This window comes from Rhea pennata, chromosome 22 (genome assembly GCF_028389875.1).
Source record: "Rhea pennata isolate bPtePen1 chromosome 22, bPtePen1.pri, whole genome shotgun sequence".
NCBI lineage: Eukaryota > Metazoa > Chordata > Aves > Rheiformes > Rheidae > Rhea > Rhea pennata.
The window spans coordinates 2,198,677-2,222,045 of NC_084684.1; the positions used below are offsets into that span (position 1 = coordinate 2,198,677).

General features: G+C 46.7%; 1 protein-coding gene across 4 annotated transcripts in view; it reads right to left on the reverse strand.

Moving 5' to 3' along the window:
- The window catches only part of USP48 (ubiquitin specific peptidase 48), a 34,342-nt gene that overhangs the window by 7,245 nt on the left and 3,728 nt on the right, over positions 1-23,369 (reverse strand). For 3 of the 4 annotated variants that reach the window (XR_009960547.1, XM_062593334.1, XM_062593332.1), the window contains exons 5-19: positions 22,092-22,216; positions 21,380-21,488; positions 19,892-20,025; positions 19,566-19,648; positions 19,088-19,267; positions 16,460-16,585; positions 14,331-14,480; positions 11,178-11,378; positions 9,489-9,603; positions 9,212-9,342; positions 7,224-7,295; positions 3,776-3,900; positions 3,475-3,597; positions 1,164-1,225; positions 482-592 (exon numbers count right to left, since the gene is read on the reverse strand). Coding sequence is in view for 3 of the 4 variants with exons in the window: in XM_062593334.1 (XP_062449318.1) it covers positions 482-592; positions 1,164-1,225; positions 3,475-3,597; positions 3,776-3,900; positions 7,224-7,295; positions 9,212-9,342; positions 9,489-9,603; positions 11,178-11,378; positions 14,331-14,480; positions 16,460-16,585; positions 19,088-19,267; positions 19,566-19,648; positions 19,892-20,025; positions 21,380-21,488; positions 22,092-22,216 (1,847 nt within the window). In the remaining variant the exon portion in view is untranslated. The remainder of the gene's footprint in view (positions 1-481; positions 593-1,163; positions 1,226-3,474; positions 3,598-3,775; positions 3,901-7,223; positions 7,296-9,211; positions 9,343-9,488; positions 9,604-11,177; positions 11,379-14,330; positions 14,481-16,459; positions 16,586-19,087; positions 19,268-19,565; positions 19,649-19,891; positions 20,026-21,379; positions 21,489-22,091; positions 22,217-23,369) is intronic. The other variant, XM_062593333.1, reaches the window with a different exon arrangement.

The following is a 23,369-nucleotide window of genomic DNA, read 5'->3' on the forward strand; positions in this document are numbered from 1 at the left end:
TCATGGCCAGCGCGCACAGCGAAGCCCCGGAGGGAGGAACGAGGAGTACACAAGTGGAAGATCTGCTACTTTTAGTTCTGCATCGCTGCAGAAGCAATGCTGTGGAGCATAAACTCCAGCCCAGCATCCAGGGCTGGCAGGGTAAGTCTCACAGAAAGCAAATCTTAAGGATAATTTCTGCACCCCAGTCAGACGCCGGACGATTTATTGTTAGGAACTAGCCAAGCTTAAGCAAGCTCTCTTTTCTTGACCCAGCATCTTTCCACAATTTAGGTCTTGCCTCACTAGAGTGCCTGAAGAAAGCCGGCATGGAGATTTACGCCAAGGCAGGCCTGAGGAAGCATCTGCGTTAGTGTTGTTCAAGGGACGGCATTTGCGCCTCGTGCTTCCGCAGCTCAGCAAGCCTCCTGGAGCATTCCCAGAGCCTTGCGCGAGGCGAAGGCACCCGGCAAAGGCAGACGCGTGAACAGAAGAAACTCACAGTTTGGAGTCTTCTTTGGTCATGGAAGCGTAGGTGAACATAAGGCCCCCGTGGGGGCAGAGCAGAGCGCTGTTTCCTACCGAGGACACGGGGCTGCAGCGCGTCGGCCTCCTGCTCGGGGAGGACAAGGGAAAGGGACCGTTAAGGGCTTTGCAAGGTTGGCCAGGTTCTTTCGCACCGAAGAAAGCCGCAAGTCTGCAGGCAGCCGAAAAGAAGGAACCACACAGGAACGTTCACGGAAAGCGCTCCGAAAGGGGAATATTAAACTACTGCAGACGAGGAAATCAGCTCTGTGTTCCCGCGCCTTGCAAAATTGCTCTCCCCTCTAGAGGAGATTTCCATCTCATACCACCGGCAGCCTGCAGAAACAGGATTGACCTTTGCCCAGAATATAGCTTCAGACAGATGAAAAAACTAATCAGGTTACTATCTAATCTGACCATCTGGTTAAGACAGAGTAAACAAGGAAATTCAGTTTTCTTACAATGTATTGCAACTGATACAGGCGCAGGGTCCGAATACTACAAAATAAGCTTCGTTTCCAGAAAGACAAAGGCAAATCCCAGCTAACTAATTTTGCACTGTTACGCACCGTGCATGCAAATGCTGTGATCCAAAACTGAAATCGTTATCTGTAGCCCCCAAAAGGAATAAAGAGCATTGAAATTCTCAAGCCAGTTACCTGACAAATTTCCTCCATTCTTCTACAAAAAACTGCGATACAATATACAGCTCATCTGTCTCCTGGAGGAGAGAAATAATAATAAAAAATCTTATTTTAACTAACTCAACAATAGAGAAGAGATGACTTTTTCTGCGGCGCTCCTTCTCTTGGAGATCTCCAACATTTTTACCATGACAACTCCATCCAAGCACACTGTAAAAGCCAAGTAAAATAATTTGAGATCAAGTACCAAGCACTTATGTTACTAATCTTGTGTTTATTACAAAGTTAATTTAGCTTTGGATCCAATTACCGCCAATTCATAGCAGGAAGCAGTCGCTTCCCTTACAATAGCTACGGCTTTCTGGTACTGCCTGTATTTGCTGTCACTGGACACTCCAGGTCCCTGTGGCCAGCTTACCCCCGCGGTACTCAGGGCCTAAGTGGACGTTTTTCTGCATGCTGCAAGATCATCCTACCCTGCCCTTGTTTCCTTCACTGGGCGTAATCCAGAAGCAGCTCCTGATAGTGACAGTGCACACCAGATTCAAAAATGTGGATGTTTACCCTCTGATACAGACCAGAAAAACTTAAACTTTGAGAGGAAGATCCTTGAATCTTATTTGGATTTCCCAGCAGAGCCCTGATAAGCAGGGTGGAGGACATAGTTTTGCTGCTTGGAGAGACCCTCGTGTTCTGAGGTGACCCATGGTGATGGGCTTCAGCTTTTCCTCACTTGCTTCAACCACAGAAGCAAACAAGCAGCTTTTGACCCAACCCCAGATAAAAGCCCGGTAGGACTTGACAGCTCTCCTTTGGAGGCTTATCATGGAGCATTTTCCATTTAGTCCCTCCTGGGGCTCCCGGTTGAGAGGCATAGACCCATGTTGACCTCAGTATTTATTCACTGCTGGAGCCGCTTGTTACTCTGAGAAAGGATCCGATAGCAGCAGGCTGCTCGCAGACGTAGGCAGGCACCTGCCAAAGCAGCTTGGCACGATCTCAGAGTCAATCATTAATCAGCACTGTGAGACATCCAGGAGCCAAGGTGCGGAGCCCGTCCAACAGCTCGTGCCACTTCTTCCGAACCACCTCAAAGCCCCAGTGCATTGGCAGCTCTTAAGAAGTCCCGGAGAGCTACGCGCTTGTGCTGGGGAGATCCCCTTACTACAGGACTATCGATCGTGTGCCTGTCCTCCTTATTCTCAGGGCTTCAGCATCTAGTTCAGGTCACGGAGATGCAAAGAGGGCTGGTGCCTGAGACTTGGGAGAGATTCTGCCTGTAGACTTGGGGCCAAGATAAAGGGACAACTCCCTCCACAAGCAAAATGCAGCTATAGAAATGAGGCTTAAAAACACTTCCAGGTGCAAAAGGCAGCTGCCCCCGAGCTCTCGGTTCTGCTGAGGAAATAAGAGGACACTGGAGGAGCCAGAGGTACACGTGCATTATATCCTACCTGGCCAGCACGGGCGATGGAAAGCCCTCTCCACTAGCACAGCTGCACTGCTTAGGTACTTCTAGGGGAGGATTCGACCAGAGCACAAATAACGTCTCTGCTTATCTAGTTGCTTCCGGTCCAGCAACAGCTATATTGGCACATGAGCAATTCTCATGTATCTTCAATAGGGCCTTCTGCCAGCATAGCTGATCGGGGGAAATCACACCTCGGCACAGCACAGATGCAAGCTCCACTGGCAGAGGCCTCCCGGCGCCAGCACGGGCTCCGTCAGACCAAGTGACTGATCATCAGACAGAGCATCTCGCAGGCAAAATAAAATTTCTTCAGAGAGGGATAAAAGCTAATAAAATGCTCAAACATTACCCATCTACCCGCCAACCATCTACAAACAAAAGGCTGCACGGGGCATGCCCAGCCCCTCGCTGCCTGCTGTGTTGCTAGGCAGAGAGAGCGAGTAGGAAGCAACAGGCAGGCGGGACAGCTTGGCTCTGTGCAGCTGGGGGGATGCAGCTCCAAGGGATGCTGCTCGTGAAAAGCGGCTTTCACGCACGCGGGGGGCGGGCGCAGCAGTGGAGCACGACAGCTCCTACCTGAGCAAGTCCACAGCACAGGGGAACATACAGTAAGATGACAAAATACGGCCTGGAGGGCCACGGATGTAGGAGGTAAGAAAAAACAAACCACAGTTCTTTCTCCATCTGAGATATGCACTTACAGAACCACCCAAGCAAGGGTCTCTTAAGGTTCATAGTACCTTTGTCTGGTCAGCTATTGCATTTAGTGCTAGTACGGCAAACTGCCGGTCCCAAGAGCACAGAAAACCTTCCCCAAGCCCCACGTTAATCCCCTTGCCTTCCTCATTCCCGTACCTGAGGCCAGCTGCCGAGGCAAGGCCTGCATTTGTCATGAAACAGGTTCTGGAGAGATGTCTTCTGCTCACTAGCCATCATCTTATGCAGAGCTTCATTTTCCTCTCCTTCTCGCTCCAAAATCTGCATGAAACAGTTAGTTACCACAGCAGTTCTCGCTTCAGTTCATAGCTGTTCTTCAAAGGTGACACTGCTTTTCTCTTCTACACTTTTTGAACTGGGTAGCATTAAAGGTAAACCCGGAAATATGACCAGGTATTTACAGCCAACAAAAGGGTAACGTTATTTGGTATTTCAATACCTTGCACTGGGAACAGCACTCTTTGTTACTTGGGAATTCAGGGGCCTTTGGAAAATATTGCTTGAGTTTCTTCCAGGCTTCTTTCGAAACCACCCTCCTTTCGTTTTCCGATATGCACAGGTCACCTGCAGAGAGAGCCCAGAGAAGGCTTTGCTCTTGACGTGCTCGGCAACGTTTTGCAGCACTAACTAGATTTAAGAGATTACAGGGTATAAACGTGGGGGAAGATAGTCACGCACTTCTCAGCCAAGACCGTGTCAGCAAAAAGAGCACAACTAATACAGAAAGTCACCTTCGACTTCTTTATCATTTCCTTGTTTAGACAGGAAAAAATATGATTTTAATTTGCCATAAATGTCCTTTAAATTTAGAAGCCCGTGAACCCAAGCAGCTGATCCAAATACAAACCAAGGAAAGGCAACAACAGCGGCACACGGAAAAGCAAGACAAGCCAGAGAGGACACAGGACTACTGTTTTCTCATCTTAGCTTTTTGGAGCTCCGTTTTCCAGGCTGCAGACCGATCGTACGCCCCACGAACTGGCAGCCAAGTGCATTCTGCACCCTTAACCAACACAATTACCATTGCCGTGTCCTAGTTTGCTTGATTCCTCCTATTCAAGCACCTAAAAACCTGGCCAGGACCTTCTCCCCCTCACATCCTAGCCCCATTCTGCCCAAAGTTTTGTTGCGTTTGAATGCCACAGCTGCGGCTGTTCAGCACGGGAAGCTCCTCGGGACGTTCAGATAGTCCAGGTTCACGATTAACTGCAGCCTCTCCTTTCAATAACACCCATCGCAAGGAGGGGAGAAACAGGCAGATAGATGAAGGGCACTCGCAGGAGTTAAGCGCTTGCCTGCGCACAGCTGGGAGCAAGTAACCGGGGTGTAAAAACACTACGCAAGATTTACCAGCTATCACCCAGACCGTTCAAAGTCCTGGCAGATTATTTATCCAGGCAGCCGGTGCTCCAGCAGCTCGATATACACAGGAAAAGCAAGAGAGCTGCTGAAAGAACGGCTTAGCGCAAGGCATTTGTGCCTCTCGTTTTAGTGACGGCGATACCAGAACGATTACGCTCGCACATTTGGACACCACATGTCCGAGACGCAACGCGCTCCGCGGCGGACAAACAAGGCTCGGAAAACCACAAGACCTCGACGGCCCGCGGATCGAACGAGCTTACGACCGCCGAGGGGAAAGCAGGACCCACCTCCCTCCGCGGCCGGCGCTGCGGAGCCGGGGCGCAGCCGTGCCCGGTGCGTCGCAGCGGCAAAAACGCCGAGGGAAACGGGCGTTTTAAAGCACCCAGGACCTCACGACGTCGAAAAGCAAAACGCATCCGGATACGGTGTGGGAATGCTCAAGCTTTAAAGTGGATTTTAACCAGCAAGGAGGGCGGCAAAACGAGGACCCTGCAAACTTAGCGCTGAGAGCAGAGTCCAGCAAAGCACAAGGCACTTTATAATCTGCGCTGCATTTCTACAGCCCGAAGAGCTCAGGGAGGCGGAAGACAGAAGACTTTGCTAAAAGGAGCCCTTCCTCCCCACCCTCCGGTAGCTCTTTAACGTTCAAGCACCTCCTCAGCCCCACGGACCCGTCGGCTTGGCTCGTTCCAGCCACGTCTGGACTTCCGCCAGGCCCCGAGGGAAAAAATAGCAACGCTCCCCTCTCGCTTCGAAACAGCACTTAGCCACTTGCTCTCCAGCAAACGTGACCAAGTGGCCCAGCTTTACCATACGAGGAGGCAGGGCCAGGCTGCTTTCCAGAGCCAAGGAGGACAGGAAAATGAGCTCGTACGAGTGAGCGCCTTGACACCGCACGATTACCGAAAACAGACTAATAAGCTGTCGAGTGGAAGAGGTGGAAAAATCAGATCAGAAATGCGCGGAGAAGAAGCGCGTTGCCATCTGGAAGAAGATGACCCTAACTGCCGTCCCTCCGCCCCCTCCCGCCTTCGCTCGCCGGGGACAAGTTTTGGGCACGGACATCAAAGGCGCTTTAACTTGGCACTCAGGAAAAAATTATTTGGCAAAGTCAGACCAAAAAAAAAAAAAATCGCAGCAAAGATGCAAAAGGACTTCACGAGGGAACGCCCGGATGGTAGTTCTGGACGCAAGCCAGACCTGACAGATAAAGCACTAGGTTTTCCAGAAAGCACCATTAAGGCAGTAACTTCCTCCACAGCAAAAGTAGGGCTGTATTATCGAAACCGTGGATTTGCTGATACACTCCACAGGAAAATTTTAAATGCATAAAGGCGAAAAGGTTGTTTTCCAAGAGCAATTGGACGTTAACTCAGGATGGTGAAATCTGACCTCCCGGTGGCCTCCCTATCTAGTATAATTTATTCTGATATGATCCAAAGTAACAGATCAACCAGCAATTTACCAGCTTAATGTTTTCAGGGGCCTATTGGCCTATTTTTATGCTGGTCTGGCTGGCTACATTAGATGTTTCGCCACTGTGCCCTGTGGTTTTATTTAGCAGCAGAGGCCCTGTGGCACTGGGAGTTATGATACAAAACCTCCAGGAAAAGCAGCCGGCATCACGACAACGCGCTCAGCTTTAAAACGGGGCTTTATCAAGCCGCTATTGTACCTCCTCTACTAGCTTTAATGACAGGAGGCGTGCTGCTAATCTACTGCACGCTTCTTTCTTCCTAGTAACTGGCTACGCTGGGAACGCGCTCGAGCATCCCAGGCAGACCCACCTGGGGAAATCGATGCCTCCAAATAGGAGGCACCGGTCTACGAGAACACGAACATGTCTGGGAGCGACGGACGAGCTAAAAAGCGAGAGCTGAACAACAAGGTAGCCAAGGATGTCGCTAACAAACTGTCCCTTAACAAAACAATTAACAGCAGGTCAAAACCTTATGTAAATGGACACCGAAGCACAGCAGCTTGGTAAATCGATACCCTCAGGAGCCCTGGCTGCTCACAGATAAGTCAGTGTTTATAAAGTTGTCGGCAAGTGCTTCTGTTTTCAGAGTTCTGCTTTTTCTTTTATACTGGGAGAATAAATTGATACTCCATCACCAACATTGACGGTCTCGTATCGTTTTTCTTTTTTCCACAATCTCCTAATGCTTTCAGTTTTCAAGTGGCTACAAACCTTCTGCGCTCCCCTTACTCCATCACGGTACTCCGTCAATGGGAGGAAGAGAAGCAGCCTTACTACTGCCTACAGGCCTTACAGCATCCAAGCTTATCTGTGGCAGTCACCATCTACATTTATGCTCTTTTTGCTGCCTTGCAAAATTTGGACCGCAATATAACAGCAGGCTTATAAATAAAAGCTCAAAGGTAAAGTTTCAAGAAGCAAATGAGCACGCTTACGTAATTACTTGTGCTGGTCTTAAGTTCAGCAGAAGAGAGCTACAAGGTTTATGTCCTGAGCAGCGGGCAACAACACGCATATTCAGTTCCAGCCCCCAGAGACTTACCATGTGGGCAAACAATGTCTTCATTAAAATTTAACTCCTCTTCCTCTTCTCTTTTCTCTTCATTTGATTCATCTAATTAAAAGAAAAAATAAAGACGATAGCACAGTGTTCCTCTCTCAAGGAAAGCTAATGTCGTTGGAGGAAAGCAGCCCAAATTGCTGCAAAACTCTTAACCCAAGGGAGGCTTCAGAAGCACAGTATTCTCAAATGTATTAGGCCATTCGCCCAGAGGCCAGTGGAGGACTGTGGCCTACGGGCCACGTAGGAGTGCTCTGAAGCATGCGGAGCATGAGACCATCCTTTGTGAGATTACAAAGGACGCATTTGTTACGGCTAAAACACCACAGGGGGTTGCTGCCCCCAAAGATTTTTGGATTGGAGTTAACTGAAACATAACTGTAGGTACGAACAGAGGGAGCAGAAACCTTGCTGGCAAAATATTAGTCAACTCTTTGCCTTAAGGCTACTAATCTAAAACAGATGCTCCCTTTGTAGCTTCAGGAAGGGATCACGTGAATAAGCCAAGACCTACTCAGCTTGGAAAAGCTGCTGGGAAAACCTGGGAGCGGGCCTGTGCTCTCCCTTCCCGCAAAGCGCCTAGGACTGAGCAGCAGCAGAAACCAGCAGAAGTCACACATGCTTAATGAGACAAGGGAGAGCAGGCACTGCGCCCTCCCATTAACTATACAGCAGAGAATTAGATGAACTGCACATCATTAACTATAATTAACGGTAATCCGACTGCAGAGCTGATTTCTACATCCAGTTTTTAGGGGGGCAGCGGGGACTTGCACCAGCGGGTAAAAGAGCAGAGCTTGGCTCCCTACATCTTTGGTGCCGGCAGCAATGCACAAGCAGCAAAGGACACGCTGTGCCCCTGAGAGCAGGCTGCACCGTCTCCTGCGTACCAACCGGCAATTGCAGAGCGGCTCTTCACCGGTCTCCGCGTTTCTGCTCCGAGAGCCGAGACAAACCGAGTTGCTGAGCAAGGGGAGGCTGCCAGGGGTCGACAGGCCCCGCACTGATTTGTAAATAATAGAAACCTCAGCTAGAGAGACAGAAGTGTTGGCCATTTAACTGGAGCGTTGTGAACATGACAACGTGTTAGCAGCAGTCTGTAACGACCTGCCTAACAAGCAAGCTGGTTAGGGAGCAGCTCAAAACCCAGTACTGTACTCCTGGGAGTTGCAGCTTCTTTTGAAACCTAGGTCACCACGGAGGAATCATCCGTGGGACAATAACTCAGTTGCTGATGCAGAAAAGTACCCTTCTCCCAACAAAAGCCACAACAGAACAACCAAGCTGCAACAGCAGTGCCAGCTTAGAGATATTTCCATGAGGTCTGCGGTATGTGGTGTTGTTCTTGGAGCAATCAAATCCAAGACCAATGCAATCAGCTGATCATCTCCACTTTCACTCAAACCAGCTTCTTACCCTCAGTTCTGGAACAAAAAGCTTGAAGAAACCCCCAATTTTGAAAGGTTTAAAAAGTAGAAGGCAAATAAAAGAAACCACAGATTCTCAAACTCATGACATGCAGGGAAGAGAATCCAAGTCAGGATTTTTTTTTTTTTTTTTTTGAAATTGTGTTTTGCCAGTCCTGCTTTTTTGCCAGCTGTGCTCAGTTTCATCAGTAAGTCTTTGCAAAAAACATCTTCATTTCTTTGCCCAAGGTAATTTTTATGTTTTCTCCTCCCCTGTGCTCTCCCATTCAGGTAAAATTAGGATGTTAGTATCATGTGGCTAAGTGGTAATTTGACACAACTTATAAGAGTGCTTATTTCCTCATCTTCTCCTCTGGATACAAAGATCATCCAGCAGTTCTGAAGCTTATCAAAGAAAAAGCTCCTCATACTAAGGCTGTCTTCCTTCCCTACTCACACAGTGGAAGCAAAACAGCTAGAACAGCACACGCAGGAACACCTGATGTGTCTTTTGTCAGGCGGTAGCAGACACAGGCTTGTAAATCTCTACAGCAAAAGAACTACCTTTGTTTTGTGCGTTTCCATTCATTTTTCCGTTACTGTGCTCTGCATCGTCATCTTGTTCATTTAATTGCTCTAGAGCCAATTGACGCCAGCTCCGCAAGGATGCCTTTCCAACCCAAAACCCGTCGTTCCTGCACACAGAGAACAGTGTTGGCACCGCGAATCACAACTTTGTTCTCATTCTGAGCCCAAAAGGTCTTTAAAAGAAAGCTACTTAAACATCACTAGCGCTGCTAAAAGGCTCTGACAACATTTGAAAGCACAAAGACTTACATACCCCTTTACAGTTATTTTCAGCAAGTTCGTAACAGTTTTGTAGTCTTCATTTAATTGGTTTTTCAGTCGTAGTACTCTACACCTTTCTACCACGCAGTCCTTGCAAAGTGCTTTAACTGAGGTGGGGAAAAAAAACAACAACAACCTATTACTATGGTGCATATGGCTGAGCTTTTCATAAATTTGAGCACTACTGGTGGAAAGCGTTTAGTTTGTCAGACAAGTGTAATGTAGGTACCAGTCATCCTGCCTCATGAGGAGAGATTGCACATGTAAGATGCCCATGGTTACTGCCAGATCAAGCCACATTTAAAGCTTAATAACCGTAAAATGCCTCAGCTGAGGTGTGATCTGTTCCACTAGCTTCACAGCTCTGCTAATATCGACAGTTTACAATTACAGCTGTGAGCGAGGTCACAGCAGCACACACACACGCAGGATTTAAAAGGCAGGGGAATTTAGGCCCATGCAACAGTTATACCACTCCCAAGCGTGACTCTTCTATAGCATGGAGATGCTGTAAAGCCACCTTCAAATGCCATGTGAGAGTGTTTCCTGCCTTCCCGTAGGCTGAGACAAGAGGGGATCCTCTGTGCTCAGCCTGGGGACCACTTTGTCCCCTAAACCCATGAAAAAACGAAAAAACAAAAAAACAAACAAACAAAAAAACCCCCAAAACCCCAACAACATTCTCCAAAGCTGCCCTGGACCAGGCGGGGAAGCCTGGCAGCCGGGCATATGTTTTGTCAGGGAGCAAGAGGAACCAGAGGGTCACGTCCATCACTTGCAAGGTGAGATGGAGAGCGCTGTGCGTCAGCCCTTGCCCTCTCAGCCATACTCAGCGAAGGAGCCTGCGGGCGATCTTCCAGTTGACTAATAAACGTTGGCCTGTTTTACAAAGGCTGCCTGCGTCACCGCAGTTGCATTTCTTCCCTATAAGCTCCTAGCAGGAGCTGAGCTAATTTGGTCTCAGTGGGAGTTACTGAGCTCCCTTATAAAAGAAGCTAAGCCTGGGGCTTGATTAAGGGATGCCTAGACACTGCAGAGGCCAAGGGCTTACCCCCCAAATCAAATGCGAGGCAGATGTGCACAACACGGGCACATCTGCTATCACATATGTGCTTTCTTAGATCAAGGCAGCTTGGGACATGCTAGAGGTGAGAGACAGTAAATGATTTTCTGGGCCAGCACACATCCACATCATTCCAGAGCACGGGCTGCTCGCAAGAGGCAGCACAGATCTGCACATTAAACACTGCCTGCCCCGGACCTGTAGCGGCTGCAGGCATGGAGAATCGTCCCTTTGTTTTGAAGAGTTTGGGGAATTTGCTGTTTGGTAGCGTTAGTTTCACAGACCCCTCCAAATACTGCCTTTTTTAACCTAAATCTACCACTGCCTTCTCACATGTTACTCTATGCACAGCTGTTTCTAAACAGAGCAGGCTTCAGGTCTGAAACAGCCCCTCCAATCAGACCGATCGTATTTGCTTGAACACCAATGTAACTGAGCGATATAAAAAAAATTAACACAGAAATAACAAGGCAGTGCAGAAGTTACATGCAGAAATGAAGCTATGTTAAAATCATAGAGGATGGCCCAGCAAAAGGCTGGGACCAGAATAAGGCTCTAACATACATTTAGCACACAAAAACGTGACTTGAAAGGGCGCTTTCTAGCCAGACACCTTACCATTCAGCCGGGGCCCCCCTCCATATCTCCTGTAGAAGAAGTCAGCCACATACTCTGATATCCTCTTCATAATTGATATTTTATCAGGATGGAGTTTTCCATGTGAACACAAGCAGGCTGTGTTATCTATAGGTTTCGGAGGAGTAGACTCATCCAGCCATTTCTGCAGCCATTCGAGAGAGATGAAGTCGTATGGGGAACCTGGGAGGGAAAGACACAAAAAGAAACAAGTCGGCACGTGTTAGTACGTAACACAGCAGATGGTATATTTCATAATTACTCTGATATTCAAAGATACTTTTAAAAATTAGCAGGCTATCACTGTCGAGTAAATCTCTGCGGTACAAGTTTTCCAACAGCTGACGCAGCTTCCCTGTCTAATTCTCATCTCAGCATTGCAGATTTCTAACACGGTGCCTTCTTGCGAGGGAAGCTACGTGAAGTTAGATACACGAGAACAATCGACCATTTAATATTCAAGCAATCAATACGAAACGATGGAGCACTCTAAACAGGAAAGGGCATGCTTTCAGACTGCAAAACCTTTAGGGGTTTACAGCAGACTACTCAAAGCAAGGGCATAAGCAAAGCTTTCCTGCTGTCCATCAAGTAACAAATACAATATTTAAGGTACGTTCAGACATTAGTAAGTGAAAAGCTCTTTACAAAACCAAGTGAGCTCATCAGGGTAGATGTAAAAAGAAAAGAAAATCAGAGCACAGGTGAGACCAGTATTCTCCTCATCCCTTCAGTGTCCAAAGTTCAAGGTTTTTTCTAGGCTATTCTTACAAATCTGGGTGAGAGACATCCCACAAAGATTAACAGTGCAAATGGTAATATGCTCAAATTTTTCTCAGTGTTATTGGGATTTTTTTTTCTTGAAACAGAGCAGAAAGGTCCCCCATGCTTGTTAAAAGAAAAGTCTCACATAAAGCCAAGGTTCAGGAGGTCAGAAATGGGTCAGCATCTCTACGTGAACAGCACACTAGCTCTGTATGAAGTCTCCATAAACTTATCTTGATACTAAGACGCAGTGTTGATTCTTAAACCCAAAGAACAAGCATGACTACATTTAAAGAAGGAATTTTACATTTTGAAGCCACTTGCTGTGGATTAAATGGAAACAGAGTCACAGCAAATAAGCTCATCTCAGCACTTTTGCCATTTGCCACTAATGGCAATCATCTGAGATCCTAGAGAGGTTCACAGTTACACACTGAGCAACAAACAGTGGTGCGAGAACAAAGTAACTTCTTTTATCACATCAAGTCTAAAAAACACTGGTGAGGCAAACACTACAGCTTGTAATAAGATGGTTGGAAAATTAGCAGGATGGCCAGGAAATTAAACACATTTTGCTGACACGATGAGGACAATTCTGAAACGAGGAGAGAAGGGTTCTGCCATTAGTTACATTTATCAAAGGAAATGAAATTAATGTTTCATACAAAGCAGCAACAGGGAAAGCTTCAGCAAAATACTTTGTCCTCCAAAGTATATGCCCTGGATTTTTGTGAAGCGAGGGCTCAAGCTTTCTCCTCTGCAGGACAATCAGCAGTCGTTCCATCTTACGCAATAACATCGGCAGACTTGTGCAGCCATGACCTCCAGAGAATTGCAACGCTGTCAAAAATGGTTTGCTAGTTTGGGATGAAAGCTGCCTCTCTAGAAAGGAAGTTTTTCTGGGGCTGACTATACAAACCTGGCACAAGAGACATCTGCACAGCTGCACAGACCATCCCAAGCTCCTCAGGGGCCGAATCTAAAACAGCCCTGGGGTGACACCACCTCCAGCTGCGCTAGCAAGCTGCCATGCCCAATAACGGGCACGCAGTGGGTGCCTCCAGGCACTGCCACCTAAAAATTGGGGCGGATGAGCTAGCGTCTGTCTGCACCTGCACTTGTAAACACATCTCACTAAGGTTTATTCTTTCATTGTGTTAGAAACGCCAAGGGAAAACTATTCTGTTTTTGCAAAAGGGAAAAAAAAAAAAAGGAAAAGAAAGCCCCGAACCGAGTTGCACTTACTGCTCCTCCTTTCTAATGGTGACTCATGGCAGATTCATACCTCCACCACGACTTTGATTTACAGGTGACATTTGAACAGCACTCAGGCTTGCAGGGTCTCCGCGAGATGAGCTGTGACACCCTCCTATTCATTAGTTAAGCGTCACCGTTCTCAAAGCCGGTTTCATAAATTGAACAGGCAGACGTTTACAGGAGCCACGCTCTGGCCGCTCGGGAAGGCTCGTGAGCCACTTACGCCCTCGACAAGAAGCCAAGTAGCTATTTAGCTACTCGAATCTTGATTCTGGTTCTCAGCTTTTTGTTTTTAATATCCTCTGGCTAAATGCTCAAACCAAATTATCTAAAGGGCTATACAACCAAAAAAAATTTTGCTTTTGAAATTAAAGTTCCTACTGTTTTAGGAGATGGGCATACTGGAGAGAAACTCCCCACACTGGAGAGAGAGAGAAAGCAAGCGCCCATACGCTTGCTTCGAGGGAGACTGGGGAGAGAAAGGCAGGGGGGTATCAAAATCCCAGCGCTCAGACACACTAAGATGACAAAACCCAAGGAATTAAAAGGATTAACCTCACTAAGCTGGTGCTCATCAGCAGCACGAAGCTTAGACATGGGGCTTCGAAGCACTGGGAGGGATGAAAGTTTTCTGCTGGAGGCCAGGTGTTCTCGTACCCAGTTACCTGCTGATTAATTTAGACCAAGAGCACCAAAACTTGGCGTGAGATGGCAACTTCAGACTGGCCAGTTATTCTGCCTCAATGCTACTAAGCAGTAATGAGCTGAGCTGCTCGCAGCACAGGAGAAAACAGCCACAATGCATGGAAGCACACAGGAGACTGACTGACGAGGAAGGAGCAAGAGGGAATTAGTGATGCCAGAGGCCATTAGAACAAGCCAAAAAGAAGGAGAAAAATAGGTTAAGGCAGATGAGCAAGCAAGGGAAAACAAATCCTAAGCGTACACATAGCAACAACTGACAGCAATCGCCTTCCTCTTCATAGCAAGGGCTACAGCTAAAGCCTTCCAGCGAAGCTTTCAGGTCACAGAACCAAGTTGTGGATTAGTTACAAAACATTACTAATCTTAACAACGGTCTACTACAAAATACTACCAGAATATCTTACAGACCAGCTTCAGCAGGTAACCTTTTGTAGAGCTCCTTCACCTCTTCGTGTTTGATTTTGCCTCTGGCCACGCTCTGTTTGCGCATCTCTGCCATTTCGTTACACCACTCCTCAAACTTGCAGTTATCACGTTCTACCAGCTCCTGCAGAAAAGCTGTGGGGAGAGGGAAAGCGAAGATGCCAGTTACTTCAAGGAAAATGCCAATTACCCCTGTGAGCAGTTATCCGGGGGTTAACAAGCAAGCCTAAATATTTCCCCACGCAGCTACAGATGTACAAGGCTTTCCAGCAAGCCAAAGGCCTGGATGTCGCTTCCCTCCGTTATTTATGGCAGTGCTTACGCCAACGTAGGTGATTAAACGCACCCGAGAGGCTGCAAACCCAGGGCGCAGCAGGCCACCTTCAAGCCTGCTGCGATCTCTGCCTCGTCGCTCCAGCCGCTTCTCTGCCTCCCACCAGCAGCTCCTCTGCGCTGCCAAAAACCCAGCGCTCTCGGAGCGAAAACAGCCTCTCGGCCGACTGGTACACCTGACGCTACCGTGCCGCTCGCCTGTCGCGAGAGGGGCTTCTCCAAGGCAAGGGCAGAAAACCCTCATGAGATCAGAGATAAGCCAGGGCAGATCCTCAAGTTGACGGGAAGGTGACGGGGACAGCAATTTTTGCTGTCACCAGTGGAAAAAAAAAAAAAAAAAACCCTAGCAGGGAAAAAAAGGAAGATAAAGTACTTCCCTTGCAGGGATGGTGTAACGGAGGAGTAGAGTACTGCTTATCTGAAGCCTTTTCCGATTCTACAGTATTTTGAAGAGCTCAAATATTTCAGAAAAGTTAACCCCTAGGCAGCCACAGAGCCCAGAATCTATCTTGGGAGAATATACACTATTTTAAAACATAATCAGCCTGACCCATTCACCCTCGATGTCCGGGGCTGGGGAGCCAAGTTACATTCGCTGCTGTCCCGGAAAAGCTGCTCCCCACAGCATCAAAGCGAAATGCCTTGAATCTGCAGCTGCGTGAAGCCTCGCTGAAACGACGAGGCTTGCCTGCCCGCTGCCCTTCGCTCCCTGTCCCTGGCACGCGTCCATGTCAAACAAAAGGCAACGGCAGGGCTGCTCAGGAATTCGAAGCGGGGCGGAGAGGCTTCGCCGAGTATTGTTTTGGGCAGAGGGGTAGGAGGCGAGAGAGAGGGCGAGAGAGCTCGGGGAAACAAACTGCAAAGACAGCCCCAAGGCATGAATTAGCACGGGTTCCCAGGGCTGCACGCCTCGGCGAGCCGAGCCGGCTCTGGAGGTGGGGCGGGGAGAGGGAGCGTGGAAAGGTTTGATGCTGTGAGTCCTTGCTGCGAGTTCGGAGAAAGCTGTGCAATTATCACCACCATTACCCTCCTCTTGCGGAGGACCTAAGCTGAACGCTGACAAACAGCTCCGGTCAAAAGGGAAAACGAAACCTCTGTCGTCCCTCTTTCACATGGAGGGGAAGAAGGTAGAGCACACCTCCAGCCCTACCAGCTAAGGCCTAATTAATATTTCTAATCAAGTAGCATGCAAATGCTAAGCATTATTAAATCCACAGGCCAAACCTACAGGGATTGCTACCACCTCCAGTGATTCTAAAGCATGACACGAACATGCTAGTACAAAATTCTTGTAAGGCTTGCACCCTCTTATTTCTATGCCATTTATTAGCAATACGGCGAAGATTAAGTACTTGTAAAAGAACCATGACATCTGTCAGGATTATTCACCTGCCGCACGGGATACGCGCTGCTGATGACATTTAACCACGCTGTCCTCCTTCGCCCTCAGGTACCTGAGCAGCTAGAGGGGGAACCTGGCTGCGAACCCCGTTACTCCAGCCACACTCAACGCCAGCAGCTGGGTAATTCTGCAGACGTTGCTCCCCGCTGGATTATCTCCTCCTAACCCCTTTGTACCTGACCTCTTTGGTAAGATGGTGAGGCCTGGGTGGGCACACGGATGGTATTAGCCAGGCTAATGTTATTCAAGTGCTAGGAAAGCCCAGGGGGCTACAATACAGACAGTGGCTGCAAAAGGTGCTTCCGATAAAGCACTGTTTCCTGGCCTGCCTGTGCTTCCCAAGGACGGACGGAGACCAGGAGAGTTAAAGCTCACTTACCTGGTACTTCGACTGTTGGAGACTTCTCCCGGGTTTGCAGCCTGTATACCAGCATGTAAGCATTTCGAGAGCAGTGAGTCCCTTTCCCACACTTAGGTTTACGAGTCTGAGATTTAGAAGGCTCTGCTGTGGTACAGAAGGCAAAAAATAATAAACACACAAGCCTGCTTACTGTCTCGCCTTGCACGGGCTGAGCTTGCCATCTAGCCAGCTTCCCTCTCACCGCGCGCCAGCAGGCTTCCTTCTGCAGAGCACCAGGCTGGCATGAGCCTCGCACGCATGGCACAGGACAAACTCTACCCGAGTAAGACCCAAATCCCTCTAGCGTTGCTGGATCCAGGACAACTCAGAGGCACCGAGTTAGGATCCTGCTCTGAAGTGCCCCCTAAGAGGGCCTTTCTTCCCTCTCTCGCTAAGCCTAGCCTCACCGAGCCAAAAAGTAGCCTTTGCAAAAACATCCTTTTTTCCCTCTGCCTCCTGTCCTCATTAGTGTTGGTGCCTTGACACCAAAGAACAGAGTAGAGTCCTCAGGGAAAAAACAAAACAAAACAAAAAAAAAAACACATTTACACATGATTGAGTATGTAAAAAAATATGCACCAGTCTGTTGGGAAACAAAACTTTTAGGAACTGAACAATCATGCAAATGGTCACCTCAGAGCATCTGATTCCAGTGCTGGCTTTCACCAAGACGAAGAATGTGACCATATAAAACAAGCTAATGACAGGCAAAGAAAAACCTGACCAGAATACTTATCTACAGCTGCAGCTTCAAAAACCGAAGAGTCCTTTATTTTTAAAAAAGGAACGAGCCTCTTTTGGTTAAGCACTTAACAGAACAAGAGACGGGGGGGGGGGGGGGGAAGGAAGGAAATTTTTTTTTTTTTTTTTTGTATTTAAATTCTGGAAAACTCATGTGCATCCCCCACCACACTGTCCAGGGGATTTCCTGGACAGATTTTATTTGCAGTTTCTCCAAGTATTTAAAAATTGTTCCCATCTGCACAGCCAGACTACAGGACTCTCCCCACAGCAAACCTCTACTTTATGTTAATTAATTTCTCCTGCTGCTTTGTGTGTTTGTAATGAAGGAGACTCTCAAACTCCAGTTTTGCTTGGAATAAGCAAATGACATTTCAACTTCAGTATTTTGCTTAGCACTTAAAATATATACTAAGGTTTCCAGTCTGCAGAGATTCTAAACACGCTTTGCTAACAATCATTAAAGCAGTTCTGTATTTCAGCAGGAATACTTACTCATGCTTAAGTATAAATCTGCACAGGACTGAGGGCACAGCAGTTTACTTACATCTTATTTTGTTACACTGGGTAACACAGGAGACCAAAAAGAAAGGCTGAGAAGCCTTTATTTCCTTTCAGGGGTTATTTTTCTATCTTACACCACTAGATGTCTAGCCAGCTTCACAATTCGCTTGCAAGTTAGTGGTAGTCAAGCATTAACAGGATGACGCTGCTGCCCTGGCGGAAGCCTGCATGTATGCAACTCGTCAGGAAACCCAAGACGTTTAGGAGCAAGATACTGAAAATTAAGGGGCACCGTGCAGACATGTGCACGAAGCAAACGAGAGGCAGGCTAGCACCCCGTGTCTGCTTAGGGGTGTGCTCAGGCTGACAGGCTTTCAGAACAACTATGAGAACCAATAAATCTGCCTTTTCATTAAGTTATTATTTACAGATGCTTTAAGGGAAGTCGACATTTTGGAAAGTCCAACTGTCAGTGCTGGAGGTGCAGGAAAACATGAGTGTCCTGCTGGTGAAATACTTCTGGGAAGAGTTTACTTACATTTTAAGCAAAATTTTGGCATTAATTTCCCCATTTTCCCGATACTGACAGGCATGGAAGAATACTGAGCAACTGTAAATTCAAGCACTTAAACTGCTGATTTAAAAGCGGAGAGTCCCTCTATGATTGCAGATGGAGAAACCAGCAATGCTAATCTCAGCCTAAGCTCTCCAGTGAGTACAGGGAAATCAAGACCCAACAGTGTCCGGTAACAGATAGGCAGGGTTATCTGGTGTAGCAAGAGGGCACCAGCACAGGGGAAGCCAACAACAGTAGAACAGAAGGATGAAAATAGTGCAAAACAAAAATGCAAAGTAAAAAGGCAATTCTGGCTTCTAATACATTCTTTTGATCGAGGTTTTTATAAAGACTTTTTACTGCCTCCTAAAAAGTTTAAGAGTAGACACCTCAGGGGAAATAAAAACACAACAGGTTAAGGAAACTGAAAGTAACATCGTTATCTGTCCCTAATGCCTCCGTTTGCATACTGGCCAAGGAAGCAGCAGCCTGCCTGTATTACCCTGATAGGCAACTGCTGCCTGGGTTATCAGCATGTTATCTGCCAGGAGGCAAAGCAAGAAAAGAAACTAGAGCAGAGGAAATGATCATAAGGTGTGCATAAACAGTTGCATAAGGGCAGGAGCGAAGAAAATCTGGCTGCAATTAACTGAACTCCAGTTTCATGCGTTGCTTTTATGATGTGGAATCACATGTAGGAACAGATTTTTTTTTAAGAGTACCAGGTCCTCCACATACTCAGCCTCCATGTTTTTTTTGGTGAAAAGAGTTATTTTAAAAGGGCACTCACAACTTAAAGGTTTTACCTAGATCTTCCTCAATTCCCAACTGCAATTTCTTCCCCTCCATCTTTTCTATGTCTTCATCGTTAAACTTGTACCACTCGCCCGTCTGTGGATCCTTAACGTGGGCGATGTAGTGCCCGGAGTATGCGCTCACACCTCTGTGTATGAGGACAGCACTAAGTTCATACACGTAGACACCATCTGAAAGGAAAACAGCAGTTATTTAGCCCTCTGGACAAACCAGGATGCATTTTTTCCTCCCTATTTCTTGATGCCTTTGCAAGACGGTGAACAAAGACTGCACTTGAACTCATCTCTCTCCAAGACCTCTACACAGCTTTACTCAACACTCCTAGTTTCCACAACCCATTTGCAAGGCACTTGTCATTTTTTTGTTCGAAATGCAGCTTCAAACCGCTCTTGACATTCTTTTCAATCAGACAAGACCTCATCAAGAGCTGCGCGAGTACCGTGAAGGAGCACATACCGCACAACTTACTTTTTTGTTCCATGAAAGGCTCCATGTCAAGCAGCTCAGAGAAGCCGATGTAGGTGTTCAGCTTCTTCTTATGGCCGGTTTGTCTGTGCAAGAACAAATGACCAAACTTCAGCTACAGGTATCAGTGGATAATAATAATGCTTCACGTCTCAAAATAACTTTCCTGAAACCCATCCAAGAAAAACCACACGTGCGCACTCCAATTCTCAATGTCTAAAAATCAGTGTGGAAAGAGCAGAGCAGATGTCCTTCCACAGAGCTTGCAAATAACCCAAATCGCTCCTAATTTTATAGCACGTGAACGTGTGCCGGGGCGGGCAGCTCACCTGTCAAACACAAAACGCATCAGCTGCAGGTTCAGCGTACACGGAAGACTTAACAGCCTGATCTTCCTTGTGGCATTCTGCTTACTTTGACAAGTTTCGCAAAAGTAACGATTGTCTCCTTCTAATTTTTCTTCCTGACCAGAGGGCAAAAAGAAAGGTATTGAGAACAAGTTACCACTCAACGGTCAACCACTGCAATCTATCTGCTAGATGGAGATTTAACAGCTTTGCAGTTATTTTAACTATTTAAGTCTCTATTGAGCTGCTTTCCAAAATATGCTCCAGGCTAAAAATGCACAACCCTTTGAGTTAATAAAGGCACTTTATAGCATAGAGTTAGCAGGCTGCTCTCACTTTAAAGAAAACAACAGTCTTTTAGACTGAAACAAGCCCTAGTTCTAACACTCAGGCAGCCTACAAAGCCACCAGGTTTGCTCTCCACCTGACTGAAGTTCATGAAGTTGGTTTCTATCACGAAGGCTATGGAAAAAATCACCCTTTAATGAGATCACACGGACCAAGTTAATGTAAAGCCCACATTTTAGCCTGGAAATTACAATTCTCCTGTGCTCAGCCAAGCAAACATCGCTGGGAAATAAGAGTCTATGTTTAAGTACAGCCGACTGGGCAAGAGGAGAACTCCAACAACCCTAAAAAGGAACGTCAGCTGTTTCATTTAAAGGAAGATCAGACAAACTGGAATTTTACTGTTGCAAGGCAGAAGTACCGGGTCTGCAGCGACGGCTGCCCTTCAGTGCAGGTGCTTTCTTTCTCAGCAGACCTTTCATGAGCAGAGTAACCGGTTTGCTGAGCGCATCAGCAAAAACTCTGCACAACAGCCAGGCTGCACCTCAGCTACAGAGTTACATTTCAGGTTAGTTCTGCTGTAAATACATGTATTTGAATCCACATCTTGAACTTTTAACGTGCCAGCCATTTAAGAGCTAGGCACATTTTCAAGATGAATTAAAAGCTTGAATTCCTAAAGATATTCTGAGGCCTTGCTAATACATTTTAAGGACATGTTTTAAAGAAGGGGAAAGTCTCCTGTTGCTATGTAGACGAGCACTAATATAGAGAACACCCTTTCTTCCTGTGCTACTCATGACAAAGCATGCAGGGACTTTTTGTATGCATTTCTGTCATATCAACATTGCTAGGAAAACACAATTATTAAACATGTGACTTCAAAGTGTTTTTTAAAAGGTGTAACACACCCACATGTTTACACTAAGTACAGAGCCGCCCCTTGCTCATTCACTTCACAAGTATGCGACTCGGTTCTCGTTTTCTGGACCCACAGTGAAATAGTTCCTTTTGCATTCATTCTGCTGAGAAAGCTTGATCTCAGCTGTCCACTTTGCTGTAATATCAACCTCAAAAGCTGTTAATAGAAGAAGGGAACTGAAGCACCTTGCTAAGCCGTGTTTCCTGGCTCTACTAAGAATAGCAAGACTCGGAAAAAAAAAAAAAAAAAGGAGTTTGTACCTTAAGAAACTCTGTAATACAGTCTGTCAACTGCTTGTGCCCTTGGATATTTAACTCCAGTTCATAAAATTTAGACACAAGTTTGGACTCCCTGCCACACTGGTTGCATCTGAATCAGGAAAAAAAAAAAAACACACACACGTGAGATCAGTTCACTGGTTAATGCGTCCTAACTCCCCAGCCGTCAGTAAACTAACACTTGATTGACAAAACCAGGAGAAAAACTTGTTTAAGTCAGACCTAACATAGTGCACCTCTACACCACAACCACTCTACAGCTCGGTGTAAACAGGGTAACAGCAATGCCCAGGAAAAATAGGAGTGTCTGTTTACAGCTCAGATGCAACATTTTATTACTTTTCCTGGTGAAATTCACAGCTCGAACTCAGGAATGAAGTCGGTACAATGACATTCATGTACTATAATTTTTGGTTCCAGGACTTCACGTTCCATTAACTCACTGAGATTTTCATTAGTAAGTTTTTATTAATAGACTAAAAGCATCTGGCAAACTGCAGCAACAGACGCACAGAATTGGATTCTTAAGGAAACCTTAAAGCTGAACAAAACACCGGGAAGCCCCTTGTCACGCAACATTTCAGTAGAAGCTTACCTGCCTTCTACAGCTGTTAAGAGGAATCTTTCCTGCTCAAATTCTTCTAAAACATTTAAATATTTGCAGAAAGGTTATTCCCAAAGAACAAATACTTACACTGTGACATATGCATATTCTCCACAGAACTGCTTTTGCACTATGTTTCGAACATCTGGATTCTTTTGTTTGGATAAAGTATCTTCTAGCAGGGACATGAACAGCTTTGAAAACTCCTGGGCATCCTAGAACAGAAAGCCAAGTTGGCTAACAATACACCGCAGTGCAAAGCGCAATCACAACCTCATCGCTAATTTACTGCAAATTACACGGAGTCCTACACACAAGCTGCACAGAAACTTCAGCGTGCGCTGAATAGAAAAAGACCAGTCAGGAGAACTAAAGAAAAGAGGAATTTGCCTAAAAGGAGCACAAGACCCCCAGCGTGAGACTGCAGCATGAGTTAAGCTGGCTCCTGGCCAATAGCTCAGGGTGGTTTGACTTCTGCCCTGCTATTTGCAGGATCCTGAGAAGGAGGAAAAAACAAAACAAAACAAAATCCCCAGCAGCTTGTTAACCACATAAATCCCTTTGTGACTCCGCCTTGCATATCCCACATTGGCTTCTGCTGCTCAGAAGCAGCAACACAAACAGTTTCTCTGCCTCATTTGACCACAGCACTGTGGACAACAGGTTCAGAACATCCTTATCCGGTAGGGAACACAGGAATAAATTTACAGAGTATTAATCTTCCTCTGCCACAGTACAGTTTGGCAGGAGAGTAAATCTCTCTGTCTCACCTCTTTATCCCACTAACATTCATTTGTCAAAGCCTTGGCATATAATACAAGCTATTCCTGTTTTAATTATAGGTCTTAGCCATATCAGAGAGAGGCAACAGGTAAGTAGAGATGGGATGACTTGCCAAGCTACACCAACTCACGCTAGCAATAGCTCCACGGACATAGTCCCAGCAGCACAATCCACTTTCGTTTTCCAGTTGCACCAAACACTACGGCTGCTTTTTCGCCACCTCTGTGCCCTCAAGTCTCCTATCCTGCTACTTCCACTTCTCCCTTTCAGATTCCTCCAAAGAAACAAACAGCTTCTGCTCCTCCTGCGAGACTCGGGAACTTGTCCACACCCGTCTCAGGCCCTCCCTTTCCCCCTAGTACCCAGTTTTCTTTGCTCCCTCTCCCACCCTCGCTCTCCTTTGGCTCAACTGTCTCCCACCCATCCTACCCTTGACACCTGCTGACTCTCCAAATTCTAACCTTCCCACTGCCACGTCTGCTCCAAGCCTGCAGGTTTCCTCTCCAGCTCTTAGAGCTGTTAAAACCACACACAGTACTTTACTCTCTGCTAGTATCACCAGTCTTTAATGATCACTTCTCTCCC